Source organism: Neolamprologus multifasciatus, chromosome 10, assembly GCF_963576455.1.
Source record: "Neolamprologus multifasciatus chromosome 10, fNeoMul1.2, whole genome shotgun sequence".
In the NCBI taxonomy this organism is placed as follows: Eukaryota; Metazoa; Chordata; class Actinopteri; order Cichliformes; family Cichlidae; genus Neolamprologus; species Neolamprologus multifasciatus.
The window spans coordinates 32,041,085-32,066,847 of record NC_140448.1 but is presented as its reverse complement, the minus strand read 5'-3'; the positions used below and the strand labels follow the sequence as shown (position 1 = coordinate 32,066,847).

General features: G+C 41.7%; 1 protein-coding gene and 1 long non-coding RNA gene across 7 annotated transcripts in view; both read right to left on the bottom strand.

The window, feature by feature from the left end:
• Nucleotides 1-25,763, bottom strand: part of LOC146510531 (glutamate receptor 1-like) — a 441,677-nt gene that overhangs the window by 365,574 nt on the left and 50,340 nt on the right. For all 6 annotated transcript variants that reach the window (XR_014876561.1, XM_085175658.1, XM_085175657.1 and 3 more), the window contains exons 4-9: nucleotides 14,752-14,936; nucleotides 8,086-8,139; nucleotides 7,521-7,679; nucleotides 5,683-5,850; nucleotides 5,077-5,181; nucleotides 488-598 (exon numbers count right to left, since the gene is read on the bottom strand). Coding sequence is in view for 5 of the 6 variants with exons in the window: in XM_085175658.1 (XP_085031784.1) it covers nucleotides 488-598; nucleotides 5,077-5,181; nucleotides 5,683-5,850; nucleotides 7,521-7,679; nucleotides 8,086-8,139; nucleotides 14,752-14,936 (782 nt within the window). In the remaining variant the exon portion in view is untranslated. The remainder of the gene's footprint in view (nucleotides 1-487; nucleotides 599-5,076; nucleotides 5,182-5,682; nucleotides 5,851-7,520; nucleotides 7,680-8,085; nucleotides 8,140-14,751; nucleotides 14,937-25,763) is intronic.
• On the bottom strand, nucleotides 16,897-23,688 carry LOC146510533 (uncharacterized). The gene is made up of 2 exons (XR_014876567.1): nucleotides 19,398-23,688; nucleotides 16,897-19,361 (listed from the first exon to the last, which is right to left on the bottom strand). It is a non-coding gene; the product is annotated as an uncharacterized LOC146510533 (long non-coding RNA).

The window sequence follows — 25,763 nt, the reverse complement described above, 5'->3', positions numbered from 1 at the left end:
TCGTGGTTTGTGTCCCTTTGAGAGCTTTATGTTTTGCTTCTGTTCTGGTTTAATCTCGAGTTAAAATATAACTTTTCACACATTTAATCCTTCCTGGTGAAAAATGCTACGCTGGCAGAGACAGATGGGTAAGTGAGGAAAAACATGAGGAAAAACAAAAAAATATATCGTTTTTGAGGAGTGGAGATAAAAATATTGTTTTCAATTTTATAGGAAGGACATGAATGTTGTGGCCAAAGAAAAACCCACAGCTGATAAGATGATATAAAGTCAAACATCTTTACAGAGTGATGTTAAAGTCGAGTGTATGCTGCCTGCAGTCAAGCAGCCAGAGCCTGAAGTTCAACAGGTAACAGGAGCAGTCAGAGATCTGTGACTATGTGTGAGAACGTTGCTTAATTTGCACAAAATACTTTTTCCAAACATAACAAGTAATATATTACTACACTGTGTGAAATATTTGAACTAATCATCTTCCCAAACTTACCAGGATGGTAGTGACGATGTAGGTTTTGTTCTGCACATTGTAAAACTCCTCCTGCATCGGCTTGTAGATGGCAGTGTTCACGTAGCCTCTCTTCTCGTTCCAGAAGCCGATCTGGACACAAAACAGCACAACTCTGTACTTATGTCATCATTACTGAGCCTCCTGCTTACCTTCCTGCTTATTTAACGTATTTTATGCTGATTTTGTGATTAATAAAATGTTTTTCATTTACATGTTTATTATGACACTTTGACACTGTGGCCCACTTCACCTGAGAAAGTTTAGTAAAGTGGGACAGCAGATGGTAGCATAAGTGGGATATCACCTTCATGTGTAAAACAGCAGCACGGATCGTTTCTTCTTTATTAAATAATATTCTTTTAATTAATTATGAATGCTATTTATTTATTTTAATTAAATAACAAGCTTTTAATTCATTTAAATAAAAAATCTCTTGCATTGTCACTGCTGTGTTAACTGTACTTTGCAGCAGTCACGATAAATATGAAACATCAGCTAAAAGAACAAAGAGATCCCAGGGAGAATGTTGTGTGCATGAGTTGGGAAGACAGACATTTGCATTTTTGCGTTTCCTTCCTCAACAAAAAGCCCGTCTATGGAAGTCAAAGAAACACAGAACTATTATATGAATGGAAGAGTTATACTTTCAGGACCATGGACAGCGAGCGCACAGTTTTCACAATGATTTTGTGCCTTGTGCTCCAACACGTGGCTCTGACACACAAACACGACTTCCTCATGAAATCTGAAAATCCTTCGTTTTTGTTTTTTGTTACTGAATGAAACCAATATAGATTTCATTCTAGTGACTGTGTCTGGCAGACTGACACTGTACACTTAGGCTATGTCCACACGTACCCGGGTATTTTTGAAAACGCAGATTTTTCTATGCGTTTGCACCTTTCGTCCACATGTAAACGGCGTTGTTGGTCACTGAAAACTGAGATTTTTAAAAACTCCGGCCAGGAGTTGTGTGGACGAGAAAAACGGAGAAAACGCAGCGTCAAAGGTGTGCGCATTTTTGACGTCACACTGTGCGCCACGTTATTGTTTCTGTGAAATGAATTTCTACAATACTGTTACTGTTACTTGTTCTCTCTGCAGTGTTTAAATGCTTACATATACACACACAATTACTGTCCCTCCACACATACGACTCGGTTCTGCTTCTATGCCCCAGCTTTGTTTACTATTTCCCAACGAGGCTTCTAGACTCCTGATTGGCCAACATTTCTGCACGGTTAGGAATATAGCGCCACCTGCTGCTTTGGCATGTTCCTAGCAGCGTTTTCCTTCATTTCTACCTTTACGTGTGGACGGGATTATTTTTTAAAACGAAAACGGAAAAACTCAGTTTTCAAAAATACCCGTGTACGTGTGGACGTAGCCTGAGATTTAACATACGCATTGTGTGACCTTTATTTATGCTTTTCTGGTTAACAAAGCTTTGCCTCTCCTGCTTGTAAACTACCCACAGCTGATTATCATTTCTCAGTTTGTGACCTTGCACTAAAGTGGATCTCTTAGCAGATTGGGCATGCCGTGTTGAAATGAACTGACTGCTCCTGTGTTTAAAAAATAGCGCTTTTTAATTCACCTTTGAAACTAATCACATCACATGCTATTTTTCATGTAAGTAGCAAATCTGGCCGTTAATGTTTGGTAATGGTGAAAGACCAGAGCACAAAGATCAGCAGAACCGTCACTGCAGCTTCGTAACACGTTAAATGTATTGAACTTTACTGCAGTGGAATTTTTTTCTCCTGCATTTTCAAAGTTGCTGAAAATGATTTGGTCTAAACACGGCTAACAAAGGTCATCGCATGTTCAGAACCTCAAATTCACCAAGGCTCTGTCCCCTTTTCCCATGAACAGACTGTGTGGTAAACCCACCGTGCTCCCTAATCACCTTTTGCAATCACTGCGTTTTGCATCATGCAGTGATTATGTTTAGTCTTTTTAAGTTTTGTCCTTTAACGAGTTTACTGGACTTTGTCAGACTGACTTTGATTGGCACAAAGCAATCTTAAATTAAAACCAGTCAAGCGTGCAAAAGAACTGGTACTCAAACAAATCTCTTTAACAAGCTGCATATGTAAAGGAAATGCCCCCACTGTCATACTGCAGTACAGGTCCTCCCTTTTACCTCAGTCACACTTTCTGTCTGAACTTTCAGACCTGACCAGCTTTGACTCTTTAAGTTTTCTTTGTTTGAAGTGTTTTCCATCAGAAACTCTGATGTCCCCGTTTGTCCTCAATCAGATGTGTTGAAAATATCCCACAAATGTATGACCGTGAATGGCAGCAAAACTTTAAAGAATGTCATTGGGTGTACATTGAGATTTGTGTGGCCTTTAGTCTTTATATCCCTTCTTGCATCTGTTCAGGTCTCTTTGCATGCCACTGTGAATCTTACATGAATTTGAGATCTCTTTTTAGTTGATTACCGCTTCTTTTGTTAATTTCATATCTCGTTCTGCTTTTTCTTTGTCTGTTTTTTGTTAATCTGTTGATCTCATCGGGTCTCTCTCTTTATTTATCTAGTCTTGGTAGCCGGGGATTGGTCCTCCGCTCATGGCTCACATTGCACCCGACCCCTGTGGTGCCTCCTGCGGGTGGTAGACGGATTGGTGTAGCGGCTGCAGCGATGCAGACCCTGTACCGGTCTGTTTTGGTGAATAGAGAGCTGAGTGTAAAAGCGAAGCTCTCAATTTACCGGTCGATCTACGTCCCTACCCTCACCTATGGTCAGGAGCTGTGGGTAGTGACCGAAAGAACGAGATCGCGAATACAAGCGGCGGAAATGAGCTTCCTCCGAAGGGTGGCTGGCCTCTCCCTTAGAGATAGGGTAAGAAGTTCAGCCATCCGGGAGGGGCTCAGAGTAGAGCCGCTGCTGCTCCACATCGAAAGGAGCCAGCTGAGGTGGTTCGGGCATCTGACAAGGATGCCTCCTGGGCACCTCCTGGGTGAGGTTTTCTGGGCGTGTCCCACTGGGAGGAGGCCCCGGGGCAGACCCAGGACACGCTGGAGAGATTATATCTCTCGGCTGGCCTGGGAACGCCTCGGTGTTCCCCCGGATAAGCTGGAGGAGGTGGCTGGGGAGAGGGAGGTCTGGGCTTTTCTGCTTGGGCTGCTGCCCCAGATAAGGTAAAAAAAAATGGATGGATGGATTTTTCATCTACTTAGATGAAGAAGATTTTTTACCACTTTTAGTTGATTATAGTTTTTTATGGTGTTTCTTTTCCAGACATTTTGTTTCAAACAGGGTCAAAGGGAGTCAAACAGGTCATCTACCAGTTGGAAGGTCACTGGATCAAACCGCACGCCGGAGTCTCTTTGTGGAAGTTTCTGAACCTTGAGGTACCCCCAATAGATGCATTTACTCATTATTTTTCATTCTTTTTGTCTCTTTTTTCTGGCATCGGTTCGCTTTCTGTCTGGTTTGCATCTTTGTTGCTTGTTCTGAATCCAGCTCTCATTTCTTCCTTCTCCTTCTGCTCACTGTCCATTAACATTTAGTTGTGTTGTCCTCTGTTATCATCTCTTTCTGGCCCTTTTACATCTCACAGAGGTCATGCTGTCATTTTGCCTCAGTTCTGTCTGTTCTTGTCTGGTTTTGCTCTTTTCAGGTTAAATTAACACCACATACATCGTCATGTTTTTGGTACAGTTTGGTTAGAGCCAGCTCATGTCCACAATCCATTAACCTTTGGAGGTCTTCAAGCTCAAACCTAATAATTTATTGATGGAAAACTGAGAGATAGTTCATAACTTAGAAACTATGATTCTTTAGAGTAATGTGTTTTATCGACTTATAGAAAGTGCCAAATGAAAATCATATTTGACCTCTGACCTCTCCTTCAAAGTGAAAGTGATAATAATGCTATAGAGCTATTTAAAACTGCTCCCTGCTTCCATCGTTTGTATTGATGACATAAAGGCATATGGGGATTCTAAATATCTCGTTATAGTTTGAAATCAAACATGAGTCACATCTCTGAACTCACTTTTACATTTCATGTCTGCATTTCGCTCAAGTTTTACTGGCCTTTTGAGTCATTTTGTTTAATTATAATTTTGTTATATTATGACTATTTATTTTTTTGCATCGCTTGTGTTGGTTTGTATCAGTTTTGGGTACTGTTTTTTGTAACTTTGCATCCATTTGCTGTTGTTTTGTGCAATTTGGTGTCTTTTGGGTGTTCCAGGAGCCTCCAGCAATTATTGGAAACATTTATGTATTGGTTTCTTCCATAGCGCCCATCAAACTTTAAAATATCCCACTCTGATGTCTTGTAAACTACAAAGTAAGCAGAACTAAGCAGCTCATCACAATGATAAGTCGTTGTGTGATGCACTGTTTGACGGACTTTAATAGAAAACTGAGAGTCGGCAGATTTCCGCAGCAAACAAACGCAGCAGAGGCTGATTTCACTGATTATCGCAGCTTTAATCTGAGGAGAGGGAGCTAATTACTGGAAGGAGCTGATGCAGTGAAAACCTGCTGAGTGCAATTCTGCACAAAACCCGCCTGAACTGAATAAAACAACAAGCGGCGGGAGCAGCACCTTCCTGGGTCCGATGTGGCTGAGCTCCATCACAGTCAGAGTGTAGTTGGTTCGATGTCCGCGCTCATCGAACTGGACGTGACCCGTCAGCCCCTCCAGACGAACCTGTCAACACAAAGAAAAGCAAAGCCAAAATGAAAAACTGCAGGATTTCATAACCAGAAGAGCTCGGCAGCACTGATGGAGCGAGCCCGTTATTTCTGCTTTTAACACTTACATTGATTTTAAATTCCTCTGTGTTTAAAGTGCTTCACGCTCCGTTTGTCTGACATGTTTTTCGATCTACAGACCAGGACATTTCTGGGACATTTCAGGACAAAACTTGCATTTTTCATTTCCTCTGAGCTGCTGGAGCAGCCTGAGGATCTGAGAACAGCTCGGAGTTAATATTTACTTTCTCAGAGGACCTAAAAATATTGGTGTTTTTAAAGAGGGAGTATCCTCCTTTCTATACGTGATTTACAGTTCAAAATAATCCTTATTTATCTCCTGTTAAACTAACTTTTCTGATTGGCTGTTTTTCACAAACACAAGCTTTGAACAGCAGGTGGGCGGGGCTTCTGTGGCAGCTGCTCTCAGTTCTGCCTGTGTGCTGTTTATGCAAACCTGCTGCAGGGCTCTCTGGATATCGATGCCCTGTCCCCACGGAGCGGGCGGGTTGGCCAGGCACTCCCCTGCGTTGCCCCGGCGAGAGATGTCGATCCGTTGCCTCCGCAGATTCTGGAATGCCGTTGCCATGACGCTGACACCATCATAGGTCAGAGCTCCTGTGTACTGAGTGGTCAGGCAGGAGGAAAGTGGTTAAAATCCTGATCCTGTTCACAGTTTTATTGGTGATACAATGAGACAAGATTTTGCTTTACATACACAGAAATGTGGTTTTTTTTGTATGTTCCTTAAATAGATTCAAAATAGAAGTAGAATAGAAGAAACAAGTGGGAATAAAAGCAATGAGGCAGATGGAAACGTATCTGTGAATGATAGTTTGTGTTTGTGTCACTGCTGCTTTAGCCTGAACAACGCCTGTTAATTCCTTTTGCTTCACCAGAGTGACGATATTGAAGTGCAGCTACGAATGACCATTTATCTGTCCTCTGGGAAGCAGGGAACGCCGTGATGAGAGCGAAAATAATTTCTTTCTCATCACTTAAGAAGAAAGAAGAAAACAAAAATGTTCAGGAATTAGAAAAAAACATCAAATCCTTAGAAAAAGCCTTTGTGTCCCACCAAGATCAAGAAATATTGAACAAAATACGCAAAACAAAACCAGAATGAAATGAAATTATTAATAAAAAGACTCAATTGTTAGTACAAAGACTTCGGTTCCAAAATTTTGAACACGGTAACAAATCCGGACAATTTCTAGCGAAACCAGTTAAAAATCAATAAAGAAAAAACAACTATATGAGCTGTTAAAGATTGATCTGGGAATACAATATATGACCTTAAAAAAATTAAACAAACTTTTTAGGGATTTCTATGAAACTTTAAATACACCACAAATAAACCCATCTAAAAACGAAATTGATCAATTTTTCGACAACATAACTCTTCCAATGGCACTGGATTCGCCACTGATTACTCTCTTACTAAAACCAGGCAAAGACCCTTTATTTCCTTCAAGCTATCGTCCAATATCCCTTATAAATGTAGACCTTAAAATAATCTGCAAAGCTCTCTCAAAGAGATTAGAGAAAATAACCCCCCTCTTAATTCATCCTGACCAAACTGGTTTCATAAAAGGTCGGCACTCATCAACAAATACACGTAGATTACTTAATTTAATAGACTACTCATGCAGTAAAAACATTGAAACCATAATATTGTCTCTTGATGCAGAAAAAGCGTTTGACAGAGTTAACTGGAAATTTCTATTTGCAACTAACCCAACTAACCAACAAATTTGGTTTTGGAAACTCTTTCGTAAGCTGGTTAAAAATATTATATAATTCCCCAACAGCTTGTGTCAGAACAAATGACCAGACATCCTCCAGCTTCTCTCTCCTGAGGGGCACCAGGCAGGGATGCCCACTCTCCCCTTCACTGTTTGCAATTTTTATTGAGCCACTAGCAGCAGCAATTAGACAGGCTACAAGTACGGGCATAAAATGTAAGAACGTAGAACATAAAATCAGCCTTTATGCTGATGATGTGTTACTTTTTCTCCAAAACTCACAAACCAATCTCTCTGGGGTAACTGCACGATAAACTCTTTCTCAAGAGTCTCAGATTAAAAAAAAACAGCAAAAAGAAAAAAACCAACCAAACAAAAAAAAAACCCAAATGACCATTTAAATCACACCTGTGAATAAAATGTCAGAACAACAATGTCAGGATCATTTATACTGGGAGGATACCATTCAGATTTCCTCACAAAGAAAAAATATGAAAACACTGTGTGTGTGTGTGTGTGTGTGTGTGTGTGTGTGTGTGTGTGTGTGTACCTTGAGCCTCCTGCGAGCCACTTTGAGGTCTTTGTTGTCGAAGTCCAGCCAGTTCTGATTGATCTTCTGCACAGCTGGATCCGACCGATTCACCAGCTGGAAGCCGGTCACGTTCGGTCCGAGCTTCTGAAATTCTGTGACGTTCAGGTCCAAGAAGCCCTAACACACACACACGCACGCACGCACGCACACACGCGCACACACACGCGCACACACACACGGAAAGCAACAGGTTTCACTGCATCCCATAAAACCCCGTCTTCGGTATAAATAAACAATGACATGAACACTTTGGTGATGAAAAATGACATCATTGTCTGGAAGTTATTTGCACTACTCTGTGTTTCAAGTTTAGTTTATTTCTTTAAGTGTTAAAAGAAAGCCTGCATATTTCGAGCTCTTTAAACTTATGAACTGAAATGCTGCAGTTTATTTGGAAACAGCTCCACATGCAGACAACAGCGAGCGCTTTCACGTCTCTGGAAAGTTTGTGCAAACTGTTAAAGTCATCTGCATACGTCCTTGACCTCAGCCCTGTGTGTGTGGAAGCTGAGCCTGAACTCACCAGATTGGCAAGGATGTAGTGGTAGTTCTTCAAGTTCCTCTTCTGAGCAGCAATCTGAGCAGGAGCGAGAGGCACAGTAAATGATATGCTAATTACATTTTCCTGATGTTTCTAATGATGATAAAAAGCACCCATCACACATTCATCACAAACATCGCCATGTGTGCGTGTGTCCTCTCAAACAGCTGCTAATTGGAAGACTCGGCTGCTCTTTGAGGAATTAATTGCCCATCTTTGCCATCAGGAGGAGCTGGAAAGAAAGCGAGAAGCTCTCCTCAGATTCACGACTCCACTGACAGACGACAGGAAGGAAGGAAGATGGAGAGAAAGGAGAACGTTTATGAAGAGGAGGAGGAAGGAGCAGGTGTTGTTTGACGCCTTCCTCTCAGGTCCGGCTTTTAATGAGCGGCAGTCGAAGAGCGTTCGCGAACAGCTGCTCTGCATCACTGGGCACTCCTGGAGGAGGAAGGGAGGAGAACGCTCCTCTTAAACCTCCTCCTCTCCTTTTGCTTCCAGCCAACACTTCATTCCTCTGGTTTCTTTTGGTGTTCATTCACAGCAAACACATTCAGCTGGTGATAATTTTCATATTGTGATCAAACACTTAACAGTTGTTATAATAAATGTGTGCAAAACAGTGAAAAATGCACGTTGCAATTTTACTCAGTCAAAGAATTGAATATCGAACAGCAACACTGTCACTAAAACCTGCAGTTCATCTGATGGCCCCATAGTCTCACCTGACCTGGACCTGTGGACCATATTTGGCTTGATGCCCTCTGGAGCTTTTGTAATGCAGTTATCTGCTGTATAGTTAGTGGCACCAACACACCAGGTTTGTCCAGTGGAACTTTGCTCTGATTAGCAGAAACATGCATCTGTTTACTGAGCAGGAGCTAACTTAGCATTCTGTGTGAGCTGCTTTAGTTTAAATGATGCGAGTGTTCAGAAAAATCCATCACTGGATGAGGAAAAATGAGAAGAAAACATGACATTTTCCTGAGTTAGTAGGAGTGACGAGAGCTTTTCTGCGTGTTTAGATGTATGGCCTCATCTTAGAGTTTTTCTCGGTTGTAAAGAAGGTTAGCATTGACTGCTCAGCTTTGTACTGGGAACACAACACACTACCACACCTGACCTGGACGCACATTATTGAACACCTTCATAACTTCTTAGTATGAAGTTGAGATGATTTTTAACTGGTTTTTACTCAGATATAACGATGTAACATACAGGCTGTCAGGACTTAAAAAATAATTTTTCAGGAGTAACTTGTTTGTTCTCTCATGTCCAAAATGGTTTTTGAATGATGTTATTGTAAAGCTCACATAATATGACCCTTTCTGTGCAGACAGTAGTACACTCTGTATGTTTTGTGCGACTGTGATACCAAAGATCTCCCTAAAGCTCGAGCACGAGGTCATTTACAGGGGGCTGGTGCAGTGGGCCCACAGCTGGACCACAAGCTTGTGAAATCTGTCAGTGTTTTGTTGTTGTTGTTGTTGTTATTTTTATCACCTTGTCATTTATTGATTGATCAGTCCCAGTCGGACCGTTATGATCTCCTGACTTTTGCCACGTCGTGGAGCTGAAAGAAAATTGATTTTGTTTATCTGGATGTTGAGTTTTCAGTCGTTGTTATGTGACACATCAGTATCAGCAGACCGATGAAATGTTTCTCCCACTGAAAACTCTGCGTCCACATGATTAGAATCAACTTTCTGTAAAAATCAGCCGTCCATCTGAAGTCACCGACGTCATCCACTGGAAACTTTCAGCCCATCCAGCTGGACTAAATGAACCAATTTGAGCCAAAGCAAGCGCCACCTGATCATTTCAGCCAAACTAAACGGTGATGCTGAAGCCAATGGCTTCATTTCACAGATCCAACAAGCCACCTGATACTTGAGTCTCGTTCAGCCAGCTGGAGCTCAGCAGAAAGAGGAATTTCCCAAATGACAGCTGGTTTCTGGCCAGAGTTCCCACTGAGCACCTTTGGCTGCTGCCCTCTTTCATTCCTCTCTTACAAACTGATCTCAGCTGATACCAAACGTTCCTTCTTCCTGAATTTTGAAGTGTCTCTCTGAAATCAAAGTGTTCCACCAAAATCTGGACAGTAAAGCAGCTGCAGCTGAAGACACTGAGCACAAAATCCAGCTGCTCTGAACACCGAGAGGCTCGAACAGAACAACTCTGTGTTTGTGGGGTCTGTGATGAACATGTATGCATGAAAAGATTATAAAACAACATAAGGACACGAGCCGCTGACTTCCTGCTTCATCGTTTTGTTCTTTTACTGAGTCACAGCCCAAAGCAAGCTTTCTATATCTCACACTGATTGGCTGCCTCTCGTAAACACAAAGCTCAAAGTGGAGCTGGTTGGGATCAGAGATGACCATATAAGGATTTCCATCCACATGACATCACAGACATTCACGACTGATGAGTTTATAAACACTCGTTCCATAAAACCAATGAGAAATAATTAACAGGAAAACACAAAGAAATATCATCATCATCATCATCATCATCCCTGTGAATAATAAAACATCATGTCTCCACCCTCAGAGTTATTTATTATCTTTGAGGGAACAATCAGTAAAAAATAAATAGACTGATTAATATAAAATCGTCATGTGTTGGTGTTATAACCAGCTCTGAGCTTCAGTATTATGGGATGTATCATCACTGCACTAGTGTGACGTCGCTGAAGGAGAGGAACACACGTCGGTTGTCTTTGACTTCTTTTCTGATAAATCGCTGCAGGAAACTCCAAAAAGTCCATTTTAGGCAAAACCTCGATCACCGTGTCAGAGAGAGAGCTGCTCGAAGAACGTTAGAACATAAAAAAGTTTTTTTTACTCCATTTAGATGCGAGGCTCACGTTCTAGCTGTGAGTCATTTTCTAAAATACAGCCTTCGGTGCTTGTTTGAGAACTTTTCCAGCCTGATAGAGTGAAGTTTTTATCCTGCCAGCTGGGACCTGGGCCTGCTTCTGTCACCAGACTGGGAATGATGATGATCTTCCGCCTTTATAGTACCAAGAAAATGACTGTGCAGAATCCGTCGGCTACATTACATTTAGAGGGATATCTTTGTCCTTATAATGTAATATTGATTCGTTTGCAGATTTTAACAGAGTTTCTATCTTCTGTGATTAACAAGTTATGAGGCTTTAAAGATGCCAAAAATCATTTGAAAGCACCAAATTGAATCCACCTCAGGTACGCTGAGGCGTGAAGCTCTGAAGGTTTTTACAGTATGAAGAAGAAATGCTGAAGTTAATGTTTTATATATTATTGTGTTTATTTGTTAAAGTTATATAAAGAATAATCCACAGATTCTGAAAGAGTCACCTGGGAAATATTTTCACATTTGGTTATTTTATATAAAAGAACCAAAAAGCATAATTATTTCTAAAAGCTGGAATATCTCTGTGGGCAGGAGCCAAATCCGGCCTCCCGGAGTCTCCCTGGATAAGCTTTCCTGTTCCCCGCTCTTTGTGCTCTTTGTGCTGCTATTGGTTGGTACGATCCGTGACACAGGAGTGCTGCTTATCACTGAAAACACCTGTACTGTGAAATGTATGACTATAAAATACTTTGTAAATATTGCTAGAAAATTAGAAGATAAAATATAAAATTCTGTGGAAAAAGAAAGTTTTGTTTTTTCTATTTTAGGAACACTAAACCTTCTAAAATATAAATTATTCAAATTTCTCTTTCCCAGGACTTTTTTCTCACGAATGAACCAAACAGTCGTCGGCGCTGTAACGATGTTAAAGAGGCTCATCAGGAGATCGTTTGGGGACGATTCTGCTCTTTTCCAGTCCCATAATTGAATCCTTCAACAGCAGCAGCTGTGTGTGAGTCACAGCGTTAGCAAAAACAAAGACAGCTGAGACGTCACTGAAGAAACCGTGAGCCCTTCCACCTTCAGGTTCACACCTCTGTGGTGCTCTGACGACGCCTCTTCAGACTCTACTGTCGCACTAACACCGGCTCTAATAGGCTCTTAACAGCTGGCAGACAACAGCAGCTTCCCAGAGGGAGCCAAGGGGATGAAAAGAAGCACAGTAACAGTGCCAAGCTGAGCCGAGCCGAGCCAAAACTGTGCCGAGTCTGGGGGAAAAAAGCTGTGGTGAGTTTTAGTCATGCAGAGCGGCACCTAATCCTGCAGCTCCCTCTGCTAACAGCAGACAGGTGGTTGAGCGTTTTAAAGCCTGATATCTGTTGAATCTTCCAAACAGAAACTGTCATCAAATTTAATACATGAGGTCTAATTAATCTTTGACTGCCATCTGGTTATTACTTTCTGCGCCACGCTGAATCTGAAATCTGTGTTCAGCTCATCAGGGCCACATTGTTCTGTTCACTGTAGCTCCGCTGCTCGCCGCGTCGAGGGTTTGCTCACACACGAGCTTCTCATTAACCGACGCCGAGAACGGGATCATCCCAGAAGAGTTAAAGTGAGTTAAAGTGCCGCTGTTATTCTCATTAAAGGGGAAAATACTCTGATTCAATACAATGAAGTCGGTGTCTGTAATCCCTGCAGGCCAAAGCACTCCAGTTTCATAGTATTGGATCTGTATGATGTCATCAGGGGCCAATCAGAAACATACTGTAACTGTCTTGTTATAATAATAATAGATTGCATTTATATAGCGCTTTTCGGGACCCCTGAAAGCTGTACAATACCACTATTCATTCACTCTCACATTCACACACTGGTGCAGGCAGCTACGGTTGTAGCCACAGCCACCCTTGGGCGCACTGACAGAGGCGAGGCTGCCATATCGCACCATCGGCCCCTCTGGGCAACACCAGTAGGCGTGAGGTGAAGTGTCTTGCCCAAGGACACAATGACCAGGACTGTCCGAGCCGGGGCTCGAACCGGCAACCTTCCGATTACAAGGCGAACTCCCAACTCTTGAGCCACAATCGCCCCAGAGCAGTGGTGTGGTTTCTAATCACTAACATGGTAGCAGTGGTTAGAGGGTTGGTGTGTTATATCAGAGCACTGATACAGCAGCTCTGCTCACATCAAATGTTATATACAAAAACATGACATTGGTCCTTGTTGAGTTTTTAATGTCTCTGAGAATCATTACGTTTCCTGTTTAGACTCCTCCAGCGCCGAAATTTCCAAAAATGAAAATATGCACATGTTGAACAAAATGATTTCCTGTTAGAGTTGGAGTACCATCTGGAAAACTCCAGAGCTGTGTTTGAATTGGATTAGACTATTTACTGATGTTTTGTTTCTGTGGTGCAACTTCTGATATTTCACATCCATTCATCCTCTTCCACTTATTGAACTGAATTTAATTGATTGAATGATATACCTTTATTAGTCCCACAAGGGGAAATTTCAGGGTGATCGTGGCTCAAGAGTTGGGAGTTTGTCTTGTAATCGGAAGGTTGCCGGTTCGAGCCCCGGCTCCGACAGTCCCGGTCGTTGTGTCCTTGGGCAAGACACTTCACCCGTTGCCTACTGGTGGTGGTCAGAGGGCCCGGTGGCGCCAGTGTCCGGCAGCCTCGCGTCTGTCAGTGCGCCCCAGGGTGGCTGTGGCTACAATGTAGCTGCAGCCACACCAAGTCATCCACACCAATGTGTGGATGACTGGATGTGTAAAGCGCTATATAAATACAGGCCATTTACCATTTCATAAGGCTGCCGACCTATTGCACGCAATGGCGGCGCCATCTTACCCTCCGACCATACATACATTACACAAAACATCACATGGGGAAGACAGGTCAGAGAGGTATAACAATGGAAAATGCACCACATGAGGAAAGATAAGGAGAAAAAAAATCCTTATCTTTGTCAAGTTCATGGTGCTGGAGAATATTTGATATATGAATTTACGATTTCAACGCAACCATTGTTTAGCTTTAGACAGTGGAGCTGGAGGCTCATGCTGACTTCAGATGGAATGACTCAACATTGTTATCATGTTCCAGAGGTGATTAGAGAAAGAAGCTAAAATCATCCAAAATTCAGTTTGTTTCTGCCCTTAAATAACACTCACATGAAACTGTAACTATTAATTAAATGTAGACTGACCAGTGGATAAAAACAAACTGAAACCACCAGCTTTTAGTTGGGTTCAGCTTCACTGTAAAGGCAGGCTTACAGCAAAAAAACAAATCGGGGATTTTCCCCAAATAATTGAAGATGGTGGGGAGCGAGGGTGAAACCAAAAGAGCTCGGAGACTTGGGGAAAGCTCCAAGGCAATATTCAGTTGGCTGTATTTCCACAAGATCAGGAAGAAACATTACCTGCCCAGTTCTTAGTGCTGCCACTCAGCAGCTATTTGAGAAGTTATTTACAAGAACTTTTTTATGATATGAATGGAGAGGGAACCATCCATCCGTGCACTTTCCGAACTGTTCGTCCAGTTTAGGGTTGCTGGAGGGCTAGAGCCTCTCTCGGGTACCACGGGGCGGGAGGAGTTTTTGTACTTAACAAAACAAATTATCTACTAAAAATAAAAATACAGAAATTATAATAATAGTTATACAATCAGCATTTCTGACTTCTCACACCAGAGCACTGATATAATTTCATGCTAATTCACAATATCATCACTGTAGGCCATCAGAAGTATCAGGCAGTAATTATATGCATGTGGAGGCCACTGGTTTTGGTTTGTGTTTTACCAGGTTGAGGATGTAGTTGAGGCGTTTCAGCTCGCAGTCGATGATGATCTGGAAGTCCTTCTTGTAGTCGAGGTCAGCCAGCAGCTTGATGAAGGCCGGCTCTGTGAGACTGTCCAGGTTAACCGAGGTGACCTGCCAACTTCGTTCTGCCGCCGTGTCCAGGATCCTCTGCAACACGGCCAAACCTGAGGGAGAGCAAAGTAAGACGGGAGCCGCCTCAGCTGCATTCAGTCATAGACAAGATGACATGATTTAAATTTGGATAATCTATTTTTTTTATAAAATCTGTATTCATATTAAGCTTAACTTTACATCAGCGTCCAATAGCTGTTTCACCTGACACAGTCCCAGTGACTGATCAGGTGGACTCAAGTAACCCCATCATCATCTAGTATTCATTTAAACTTCTTTAAACTGGATCTTGGTTACTTTCAGTTTACCATTTACTTTTATCAGTTTATCAGCTCACCAACAATCAGCTATGGTCAGGGTATCTGATCATTCATCTATAACAGCTGGCTTATTAATCCAACCATGAAGCCACTGTTTTTAGCTTCTACTTCCTTTAACAGCTATTCACTGTTACATGACCAACATTAAAACTAGAACAGACACAGGAAGTCATTTTGAGTTGATCCTGTTTAACTGACAGCTGTTCATCATTTAATATTGATCGTACTTAACAGATTCATTTTTGGATTTTTTCATGCCCATCTGTGCTTCATCACTTTCAACTGCTAAGCTAGATTTTAAGTTTCAGAATAACCATTTTGCGCTGCTAAATATTCCAATAAGTCATTTTTATTTCAGCTCTTTATTATACTTTATCAAATAGATGTGGTTATCTGTAATGTTAACTAAAATTATTGCTTACTGCAATATTTTTAGCCAATGGTTTCCAATATTTTATTCCTAATTATAGAAGCTCCTTGAACTGTTCCTGTATTATAACATTTTTAGCTGTTTTAACTATTTTGTTTCTCAGCTATCTAAGCTACGTAGCAATCCAACCATTGTTCAGCACAGCCGGGGGGGGGGGGGTATAATTTCTCTTTTGAATCTCTATTTTCACTCCATGACTTTTAACTACCTTAACTTTTCTGCTAAACCTGTTCAGGTTCATTAACTTTAAAGTTTCAGTGTTTCTCAGATTGGTTAGGCTAATCTTTTGCATACTCCGTGACAACTGTACAAGTGACTCTTAGGCTATTTACTGCCGATTAGGAATCACCAAATCAAAAGGCAGAAATTGTTTTGACCATCAAACTGATTTTCAGCTTCACAACTGGCAGACCTGCAACCTGAAAAGTAGACGAGTAACAGACGTTTGAGGTCGTGATTAAGATCAGCGGACTCATTGAAAACTGTCTCTGACTTTAACAACTTTAATTCAGAGCAAGACAATAAAACTTATTTTTCATCAGCACATTGTCGTAATTATGACTAAGAAGTTTTTGTTTTTGAGAGCCAGGTCTCAAAAACAAAACTTATAATGAGAAATATTATGAGAAAAGTTTGAGTAAGTGGGAGATATCATCACTGAGTCACTTGTTTGAAATGTTATCAGCTCATTGAATGAGCCTCATTATTTGTTATCTATCCCATATGTTTAGCTGCAGGTAGGCAGTTATCACTGAATTACAACGGTGACCCAGCTAAAAGGAAGTACAGAGTGTTTTCAGACTGTATCAAAAGTCCACATTAACTCGAATCTCAATCAAGTATGATTATTCTGAAGAGGATTTGTTGAGTATGTTTTCATTTTGATATGAGATACAGTGTTTATGACCTTCAGAATAATTGTCCTACGTTGAATACAATATATTTGTGTAAACCTGCAGCAGTCCAACAGTTTACCCGGAGAGTCTGACTCTGAAACTCATCCCAGCTGTATTATAGAGTGACCTTTCTCTTTACTTAGAAATGATCTCTGCTTCCTTTGATCTTTGTTGGCAGATATCTTTTCTCCAGCTCTTGTTGCCATTTGTCAGCCTGACTGATTACTTTTCAAAGACGCTTTGCTCCAAACTGCCGAACGAACGCAGAGATATGTTTTCATGTCAGCTGCTGAGGACTGGATTTGAAGAGGCAGTGGCTCCTCTGACTGAATGTCAAGCTGCTTTGTAGTTTGTTTTTGTTTGTTTGTTTGATTGTTTGTTTTGGGGGGGTTAGCGGAATCAGCCTCATGTGATGTCTGCTGTAGGGTTGCCACAAACGATTATTTTGATGGTCGACTAATCAGATCATCATCCATTGGACATAAAACTTACAGCTTATTGCAGCAGCAGCATCTGCTCTTATATAACTATCATTAGCTTACAGCTTTAAGTGTTTAAGGTATGTGCTAACTAAAAATAAAAACAAGATGATAGTTTATTAAAATTTAATGAAATTTGCAGATTGTTTCGGTGAAGTTTAATAAACTCCTTGCTATCTAAAATATAACAGGACACCGAAGTATATTCTTGAGCATCTCACACTTCTGATAATCAGCTGTCTGCTTGACGTTTATTCAGCTGTGTAAAAACTATAACTTTAATCTCAGCCAAACCGATTTACTCAGGAACAAATAAAATACTGAAAAAAGCCAAACAATAACATTTTTAAGTTATCTAAGTGACTTATATATCATGTTTTACCTGAGTAGCGAAAGACGGTCTGCCGGGAGTCCGGTGTTCTCACGGCTCTAGTGAGCCTAGCCCCCGGCTAGCTATCGAGCTAGTGGGTAACAGACGTCTCCGAAAACGTCGGAGCGCTTTTGAAAATATGTGGTGTCTTGATAAACTGAGCAGATATTTGAGGTTTACACAGCTACATTCTCGCCTGAAAATATGTTAAATGTTTATTTTGTGACCCAGAAAGAATAATAAGAGTAATATTAAAACTAACTAGCTGCCGCCATTGTTGTAAACTGCGCTGGGCTGCGCTATGAATTCTGGGACACAGCTTCTTCTTCTTCTTCTTCTTCTTCGGGGTTTAACGGCAGCTGGCATCCTTGTACATGCAGTGCTGCCATCTTCTGTTTCAGTCCGATATTACACTCTTAAATCCTACTACTTATTCCTGCGTCTTTTGTGATCTTACAAAGCTTCAAACGACACGTCGACTATTAAATCAGTCGTCGACGTAATCGTGGCAGCCCTAGTCTGCTGTCTGCCTCAGGCTGGACTTGACCCGTGTGCCACTTCAAAAAGCTGCTTCACATGGAGACGCCACAGACACGATTTTATTTTTGTTTAAGAGATCGCATTTGACTGAGAAAATAAATCAATGTCTGTGATGGTGTTGAAGTACCCAGGATAATACCTGAGAAGCTTATTCAGAGCAGCACAGAGTCTCTTATCTCTCACACTGCTTCATCTTCTGTGCTGTGATATATTATTTAAGCAGAGAAGCCTGACCTTAAACAGTCAATGGTCAAAGAAACATGATACACCAGCTGGCCTCAGGATCAAACCTGGAAGATACATACTGGATGTGATTTTCAACTCAATGACATTTTAGAAATATAGTGGTAAATCACAAAAGCAGTCGCCTCAGTGCACGTAGTAAAGACTACAATGATACAGAGAAAGCTCCAACAATCAGACAACTTAAATCCAGGCTCAGGGACAGTTGGATTGATGGGAGAGAGGAAGGACAAACACTTGCTAGTACTCATTCTATTGTAATTCAACTAAGTGCTGGAAATATTCCTTCTAGATTTTGCTCCATAGCGATATAAAAACCTCATATATTTGCTACAGATCTGATCTTCATAACACTGAAGATCAACCACAGAAGGTTGGTCCACTGTGGTCACAAAGGGCTGGACAGAAACGGTACTCAGGCTGTGCTTTTTAATGATGCTCAGTTGCTACTAATGATCCCAGAGTGTGCAAATAAATTATCCCCATCATTACAATCGCTTAGCTGACAGGAATGGCACCCTGTGTGGTCTTTTGCTGCTGCCCACCAGCTTCAAGGTTTGATGTGCTCTCAGAGATGCTCTTCTGCATACTTTGGCTATATTTAGTTATTTGAGTCTCCATTGGCCTGTTCTCTAACACCATTATGGCATTTTGTCACAGACAACTGCAGCTCACTGCAAAGTTTCTCATTTCTAACATTCTCTGCAAACCGTAGAGATGGTCATGATACCAGACCAGCCCGCTGGGTGCTGCAGTCCACCAGCGCTGCCCTTTGTGAATAGTTTTGGTCATACATTTACACAGGAAGTAGCAAAGCTAGCCCATGATTCTGTTTTTAATCCCAGACTCAGGAATATCTGAATCCCAGAGAAACTGCTTTATAACACCGTTATTAAAGATGATGCTAAGCTGTTTGGACTTTATAATCACATCAGACTCAGTTCGATCTTGATTGATTTCTTCTTTCTCGTCTGTGCTTCATCAGTGTCTGCTGGGAATCAGCTGGTCAAATCAACTGGTGTGAAAATGTCCTGGGTGTGGAGCGACCGGGGCGAGAGAATCAATGAGCAAAATGGGTTTCCTGCAGTCGCTTAGATTCTTGTACATATATGAACGTATTGTGTACATATATAATATTTACACATCACCACATTTAAACTGTATGTTAACAGGAAACAGGATCACCTTCAGCTTTGTTACCTGTTTGTATTCTGGTTCTTTGTGTCCCTTTCTTACCTGTGTGAGCGTCAGCGCCCATGATGCTAACAGCCATAAGTATAGTGGATTGAATGGTTGCCACAGCTTGCTACTAAATGTTTTTGCACCTATTTCTGCCCCGTGACCTACTTTTTCAACATCCCCTTTAAACCTTTCAGGGTCTTGAAAGGATAGAACGATTTCAGGAGAACAAGCCTGTGATTTTGCCCACAGCACAAAGCAGAAAATGATCCAGTTCTAATCAACTGTGGTTAAGGTGAGGGAGCTGCCTACTGCAGTAGGAGGCTGGCAGGTGAAAAGCAGCTACTGTACAGTCTCACAGTAGCAGTAAACCCAGCACAGAGCTGCAGTGCATGTGTGAAAAATGCTCTGGGGCGTGTTCGATGTGAAGCTAGCATCCCCTTTTCAAATGGAGGGAAAGGTATTAGATCACTGTGCTGGTTTTCCTGCTCAAAAGAATCAAAACCTCTATATCACTGCACTTTTCCTGTTACTGCTTACTCACCCCCCGCCCCCGCCCGCTCCTCTGCCTCTCAGCTGGCAAAAGTAAAATCATTCAAATTCTCAATTAGTGCATCTTCACATGTCTTGTAGTGTGTTTCTACAGCCTAACGGGGAGTTTTCTGCTCTGTGTTTAAAAAAGCAATGAGTCAACACGCAGAGTAATCACATCAGCATTTTACAGTACACACACACACACACACACACACACACAGTGTTCAAAAGACAAGTCAGCAGAATTCAGAGAGACTTCAAAGATACTGTGACACGCGCAGCAACACCTCCTCCAGCGTTATTACCTCAGTGTCTCACACTCAGAGCAGAAGATTAGACATCGTTACAATCAGCAGACTCGCTCTGTGTGTGTGTGTGTGTGTGTGTGTGTGTGTGTGTGTGTGTGTGTGTGTGTGAGATACATGGGAACATTAGTTTCAACATGGGGACAAAAGGCAATTCAGTGCTAACATCTGATGGATGAGGATCAAGTGCTGAGCTCCAAAACGTCTCTCGTCCTCTTTGACTCAGCAGGTTAGATAATGTCAGTTTTAATTGCTTTCAAACTGGGTTCTGCAAAGTAAACACCAACACTTTCCCAAGAATATTTTTACACACCTACATACTTTCAGAATAAAACTCTTATAAATCAAATAACCGATTTAAACTGGCTCAAACTGCAAGACACAAAAGTTTCAGGCATGGGGGGAAAAAAGGAAAGAGATTATTGGAAGGAAGATTATTGATCTGACACGTGTCATGACAAACATGAATAAATCCATCCATCAATCCCACTTAATGCTTGGTTTGCATGGGACTAAATCCCTGCTGTTGGAGCAGCACTTCCAAGCCTCTTGATCCCAGAAATGATTTCAACATAGCTTCAGCTACACCATTAGATCATCCATGATGGAAGCACTGGACCAGTGGAATAACACCAGGGTAACCGGTGACCTAAGATACCAATAAACAATGCCAGGCCAACTGAGGAATACAAAGGCACCACCAAGGGAAAATATTAGGCAAACCAAGGCCGAACAATAAAATATATATATATATATATATATTAAAACTAACATGAGTTAAGGGCCAACAAATGAATAACAAGCAAGGGGTGAGTACCGGCTGAACAAGGGGCCAAAACCAGGCTATGAAATCAACACAAGGCCAACCAGGGGCTGGAGTCAGGCTGATAGCCAACAACATACCAACAACTGGAGACATCCAAGAGTAACAAACAAGGCTAAAAAAATCAATACCAGCCTGTTCTGCTTCAGGAAACAGTAAATTCCTGCCAACACATCGATGGATCAGTATTAATACTGAAATAATTCATAGCTTCCTGCAGAATAACTACCGTCAGAGAGCCTTCCTATTGTGTTCTCGCCTGTTTTACTTAAATAAAGTAAAACTTCACCTCTTCCTCATAGGGATGTGTTAAAAATGGACATCAGCAGATATGTTGACCATAATTGCTACTATCTGAAAGAAATTCTGCATCTCCTCTGGAAGGTAGCTGTTCATTAAAGCTCATACGCTGTCAGTGTTTACAGCTGCTGCACAGGCTCAGCTCCGCAAGTCAAGTGTGTTAATGATAATGTTCAACCTTCAATTAGACAAACGGCAAAACACCCACGCTGACAAGTGTCAGCCACTACTGAGGACAGAGAGAGAACAATAGTGAGAGACAGAAGACTCAAATAAAAGAGCGAACGAAAGGAGGGATAAAAACAGGTATAATGATTTTTAAAGTCATAGAGTCTAATCTTCCCTTTTATAATATGATGCCTGCATATCATTTACCTCTAAACAAGTGATAAACAGGAAGTAAAGATGAGGACAGAAAGAATAAAACCAGGTGATGGAGAAAGATGAGGTGAGAAAATATGAGGAAAGCAAAACCAGATATTTCGGAAGAAAAACTCAGGAATAGAAAAAAACAAAGAAGAGAGAGGGGAGGAGCAAAAACTGAACCAATCCAGGGATAAAACACCCGCCCTACCATCATCACACAGCCCCTAACCCAAAATCAAGGTGCAGTATTCTCCTGAACTATAGGTGGCGCCACTCAGACAATCCTGGCAGATAATAGGAGCTGATACAGCAAGAGAAGAACTCAAAATGTTTCGTGTTTTTTCCACCAAGTCTTTAGTTTTCAAACGACTGCAACATCTGTTTGCAGTGTTGCCAACTTAGCGACTTTGTCGCTATATTTAGCGAGTTTTCAGACCCCCTTAGCGACTTTTTTCCTAAAAAGCGACTAGCGACAAATCTGGCGACTTTTTCTGGTGTTATTGAAGACTTATTTGTGACGACTTTTTGACGTGAAAGAGCGTGTTGCTCTTACTCTCAACAAGCAGCGGTGCTGCCGTGGGCACCTCACCCGTGCTAAAGCGCTCACGGGCGGAGGATAGTCCTCCCCCAGCTGCAGGAAATGTTCACCTGTGCGCAGTAGCGGTTTTAGATACGGGCGACACGGGCGGTTGCCCGGGGCGGCATCGTGGTGGGGGCGGCATCACGGCTTGTTCTCATGCTGCCCCGACATCATCCCAGCGCATATTGGGAATGGCATCAGCTTTCTATCACCCATTTGCTGGGAGTAAGGGCGCCCTCCGTTTGCGAGGTGTGCCTGCTGCTTGCGGCACAGGGAGGAGAGGGCGGGGCGGCGGGGGATGCTCTGGCTGGCTGGAGCAGCAAAAATTACCAACTCGCAAAATAAAACAAATTACAAACAAACAACAAACCAACAAACACGAAAACACCAGAGATTATAATACAGACTTATAATTTGCACCGATGTTTTTTCAAAATTCTATACGCGAAAAGTGAGCGAGAGCCCTCGGTGCGCCTGCTCGCTGCTGAAGTCAAAGTAAACTTTATTGTCATCTCCGCTACAGACAGTCCAGTATATAGAGAGACGAGAGGACGAGGCTCCAGTTACAACAGTGCAAGTAAACAAACAATAAATATAAGAAGAGTAAGAAAATAAATATACACTTTAGGACCAGGAGTAAAGGGATCGATAACAATTTAAAATGTATATTTTATATTTTGTTGATTTAAAGTCTCACACACAACCCGTTTTTAAACTCTAAAAAAAGAGAAAAGAAGAGGAGGGACTGAGCCTGCCTATTTGCCTGTCAACTTTACGCAATAATGCGAGAGGTGGAATTGCTTGCTTGTTTATTAAAGTGCTTGAAAAGTTTACAGAGCAATGTGATTGGCTCGCGATTCAAACTCTTAAAACATCACAGGCTCTACACTACGACAGACTGACAACGCCCTCTTAATGTCGCCGCTAGCACCCACGTGACTCCCATTACACATCACCATAGCAACCAAACAAATGAAAACCCAGTGATCATTAAAATTCAGTACATTTAATTATGACTCCTACAAGGAGAAACGAGCAAAAGACACAGGTAAGCAGATGTGTGATTGGATAATGGCAGGTTTGTATCCTAAAACATTAAGAATCAGGATACTTTCTTAATCCCTAAGGAAATTATGTGGGTTACAGTTCCTCCAAGAAGAAATGGTAAAAATAGCAACAGTAACAGACTAAACTCCAAACAATATATACAATAATATAATATTAATTAGTCAGTGTCAATTGTTGATTTGTCCTGTTCTCATTGTATGACGAATTATGATGTCTGTTTAGTAGCCATTTGCATACAGTGCATACTCTGTCTCTCTCTTCATGTGTGCGTGTGTGTGTGTGCGTGTGTGTGTGTGTGAGGGGGGGGGGGGGGGGCGCCAGAGGGGGTGTTCGCCCAGGGCGCCAAACAGGCTAGGACCGCCACTGCCTGTGCGTCCAAACTGCAAATGAATCGCGCATGAGCGAAGCCGCTGCTCCTGCAGTCAGTTCTTCTTTTACTCTTATGCTGTTTTGTGGATCACAAGGTTTAAAACTACTTATAAACACACACACAGTAACTCCACCAGAGTGCCTATTTCGGGTCACTTTTGCCGGTCCAAGCCCGGATAAAGGAGCAGGTTTGGAATTGTGACATTAAAAAACAATAATTGCTAAAAGAAATTTAATTTGTAGTTCTAAATAAACTCTAAATGCATTTAGGACGTTTTTTACTCACTTTATGTCTCTTCCATGATGTTATTTGTCTCTCCAACAGCTTAGGTTACAATTACATTAGCATGACCAATTATGCAAATTAGGTGATGGCGTCATTTAGCGACTTTTAGGACAGCCAATAGCGATTTTCCTTACTAAGGAGTTGGCAACACTGTCTGTTATTTAAACCAACACGATTGTACGCTCCTGTCTCCAACCCAGGTCTGGTGGCTGCGGTGTAAAATCGAGCCGACGAAAGAGCCACAAACTCTGGCTCTGCAGCACAAATACACAATCACACAAATACACAATCACATGAATGATGAAGTTCTGCAGTCTGGTTATGTCAAACAAGTCTTCGCTAACACTAACCAACAAAACTGGAAGGCTAACTTGAGGTCAACACTGCTAACAGCGGCTCCACTCTGAGGAAACAACAGGAAGTAAGACAGAAATATTTAAGAATAAATGCGACTGCATGACTCAGCATTACTGTCTGCTGCTCACTACCAAGTGTTAACATTTGTTGGCTGTCACAGTCTGAACTCTCTGCGCTAGTCTCTCTCTCTCTGTTTGCAAAAGTAGATAAAAAAAAAGCTGTCATAAAAACACTTATTTTTACTCCAGCAGAGAAGAAGAAGCAGCGCTCTCTGTCTCTGCTGCCTCAGCCTGTAATGTGTGTGCTGGTGCATGAAAGTGCACATGTTTGTGTGTGTGTTGGATATTAAACTGGCGATGCGGCAACAGTTATGTCAACGACACACAGACACACACAGTTTCATGTTCAATTACACAGAGACTGCTCGTTTCCTCTCCCTGGTTTATTTCCTTTACAGCTGCTGCCCGTCCATATGTCCAGCTTTTTTTCTCTGTTAATAAGTGGGCGGAGCTCTCCGCCGTCCGCTTTAACCACGTCGTTGGTGAGCAAAAAGATGAGAAAATAGAAAAAAATGAAGAAGCAGCACAAGATAGGAACATGTAAAAGCTTTCTTGATCCTCTGGACAGTTCAGAGAACACAGGAGAGGAAACGTTTATTGTCTCAGGTCAAGGATTTTTACCGCAGTTCAGAATGAGCCCACAGGAAAAAAATGGTCTCAGTGAGAGGACCCAAATATTAACCGACCATCTCCACCGGAGTGCAACAATCACATCCATCCACTTTCTGCTCCTCGCCAAGGAGATATTTGGTTCCGTGCCCGAACCATGTCGACTGACTCCTTTCAATGTGGAGGAGCAGCAGCTCTACTACAAGCCGAGGTCCTCAGCCTCTCTCTGAGGGAGAGCCCAGCCCTCCTTCAAAAGAAACCCGTTTCTACTGTCAGTATCTGCGACTTCATTCCTCAAGTTTTTATATCTGACACATTCTTCCAGTTTAGCTGGCGCTCTGTTTTTGACTTATCAGAAAAAGTACTTATCATCTGTATAATCTAACAGTGAAACAATATTTAACAGAACTAAGTATGTGTGTTTAGAAACTATCAACAGGGATCAAATAAAAAGAAAACTGAATCAAATGTTCTGCTGGAGGAGAAATGAAGGAAGAAAGAAGGACGGACAGCTGTTGTAAATCTTTCTTCTCCAAAGTCTCAGCAGCGTTTTCCACATGGAAAAGGTTTATTTAAATCCTATAAAGTTTGTTTCTGTCTTGTGTGAAACTTGCATGAAAAGCATACAAGAGTGAAAACAGATATAAGATCCCTTGAAAAATTATATAAATGAAACTTGCATGTTTTTGGATACTTATTAAAACAATATATGAAAGTAATGAGAAAGTGGCCACTTTCATGAGTAAATCGTATAAGCCTTCTATGAT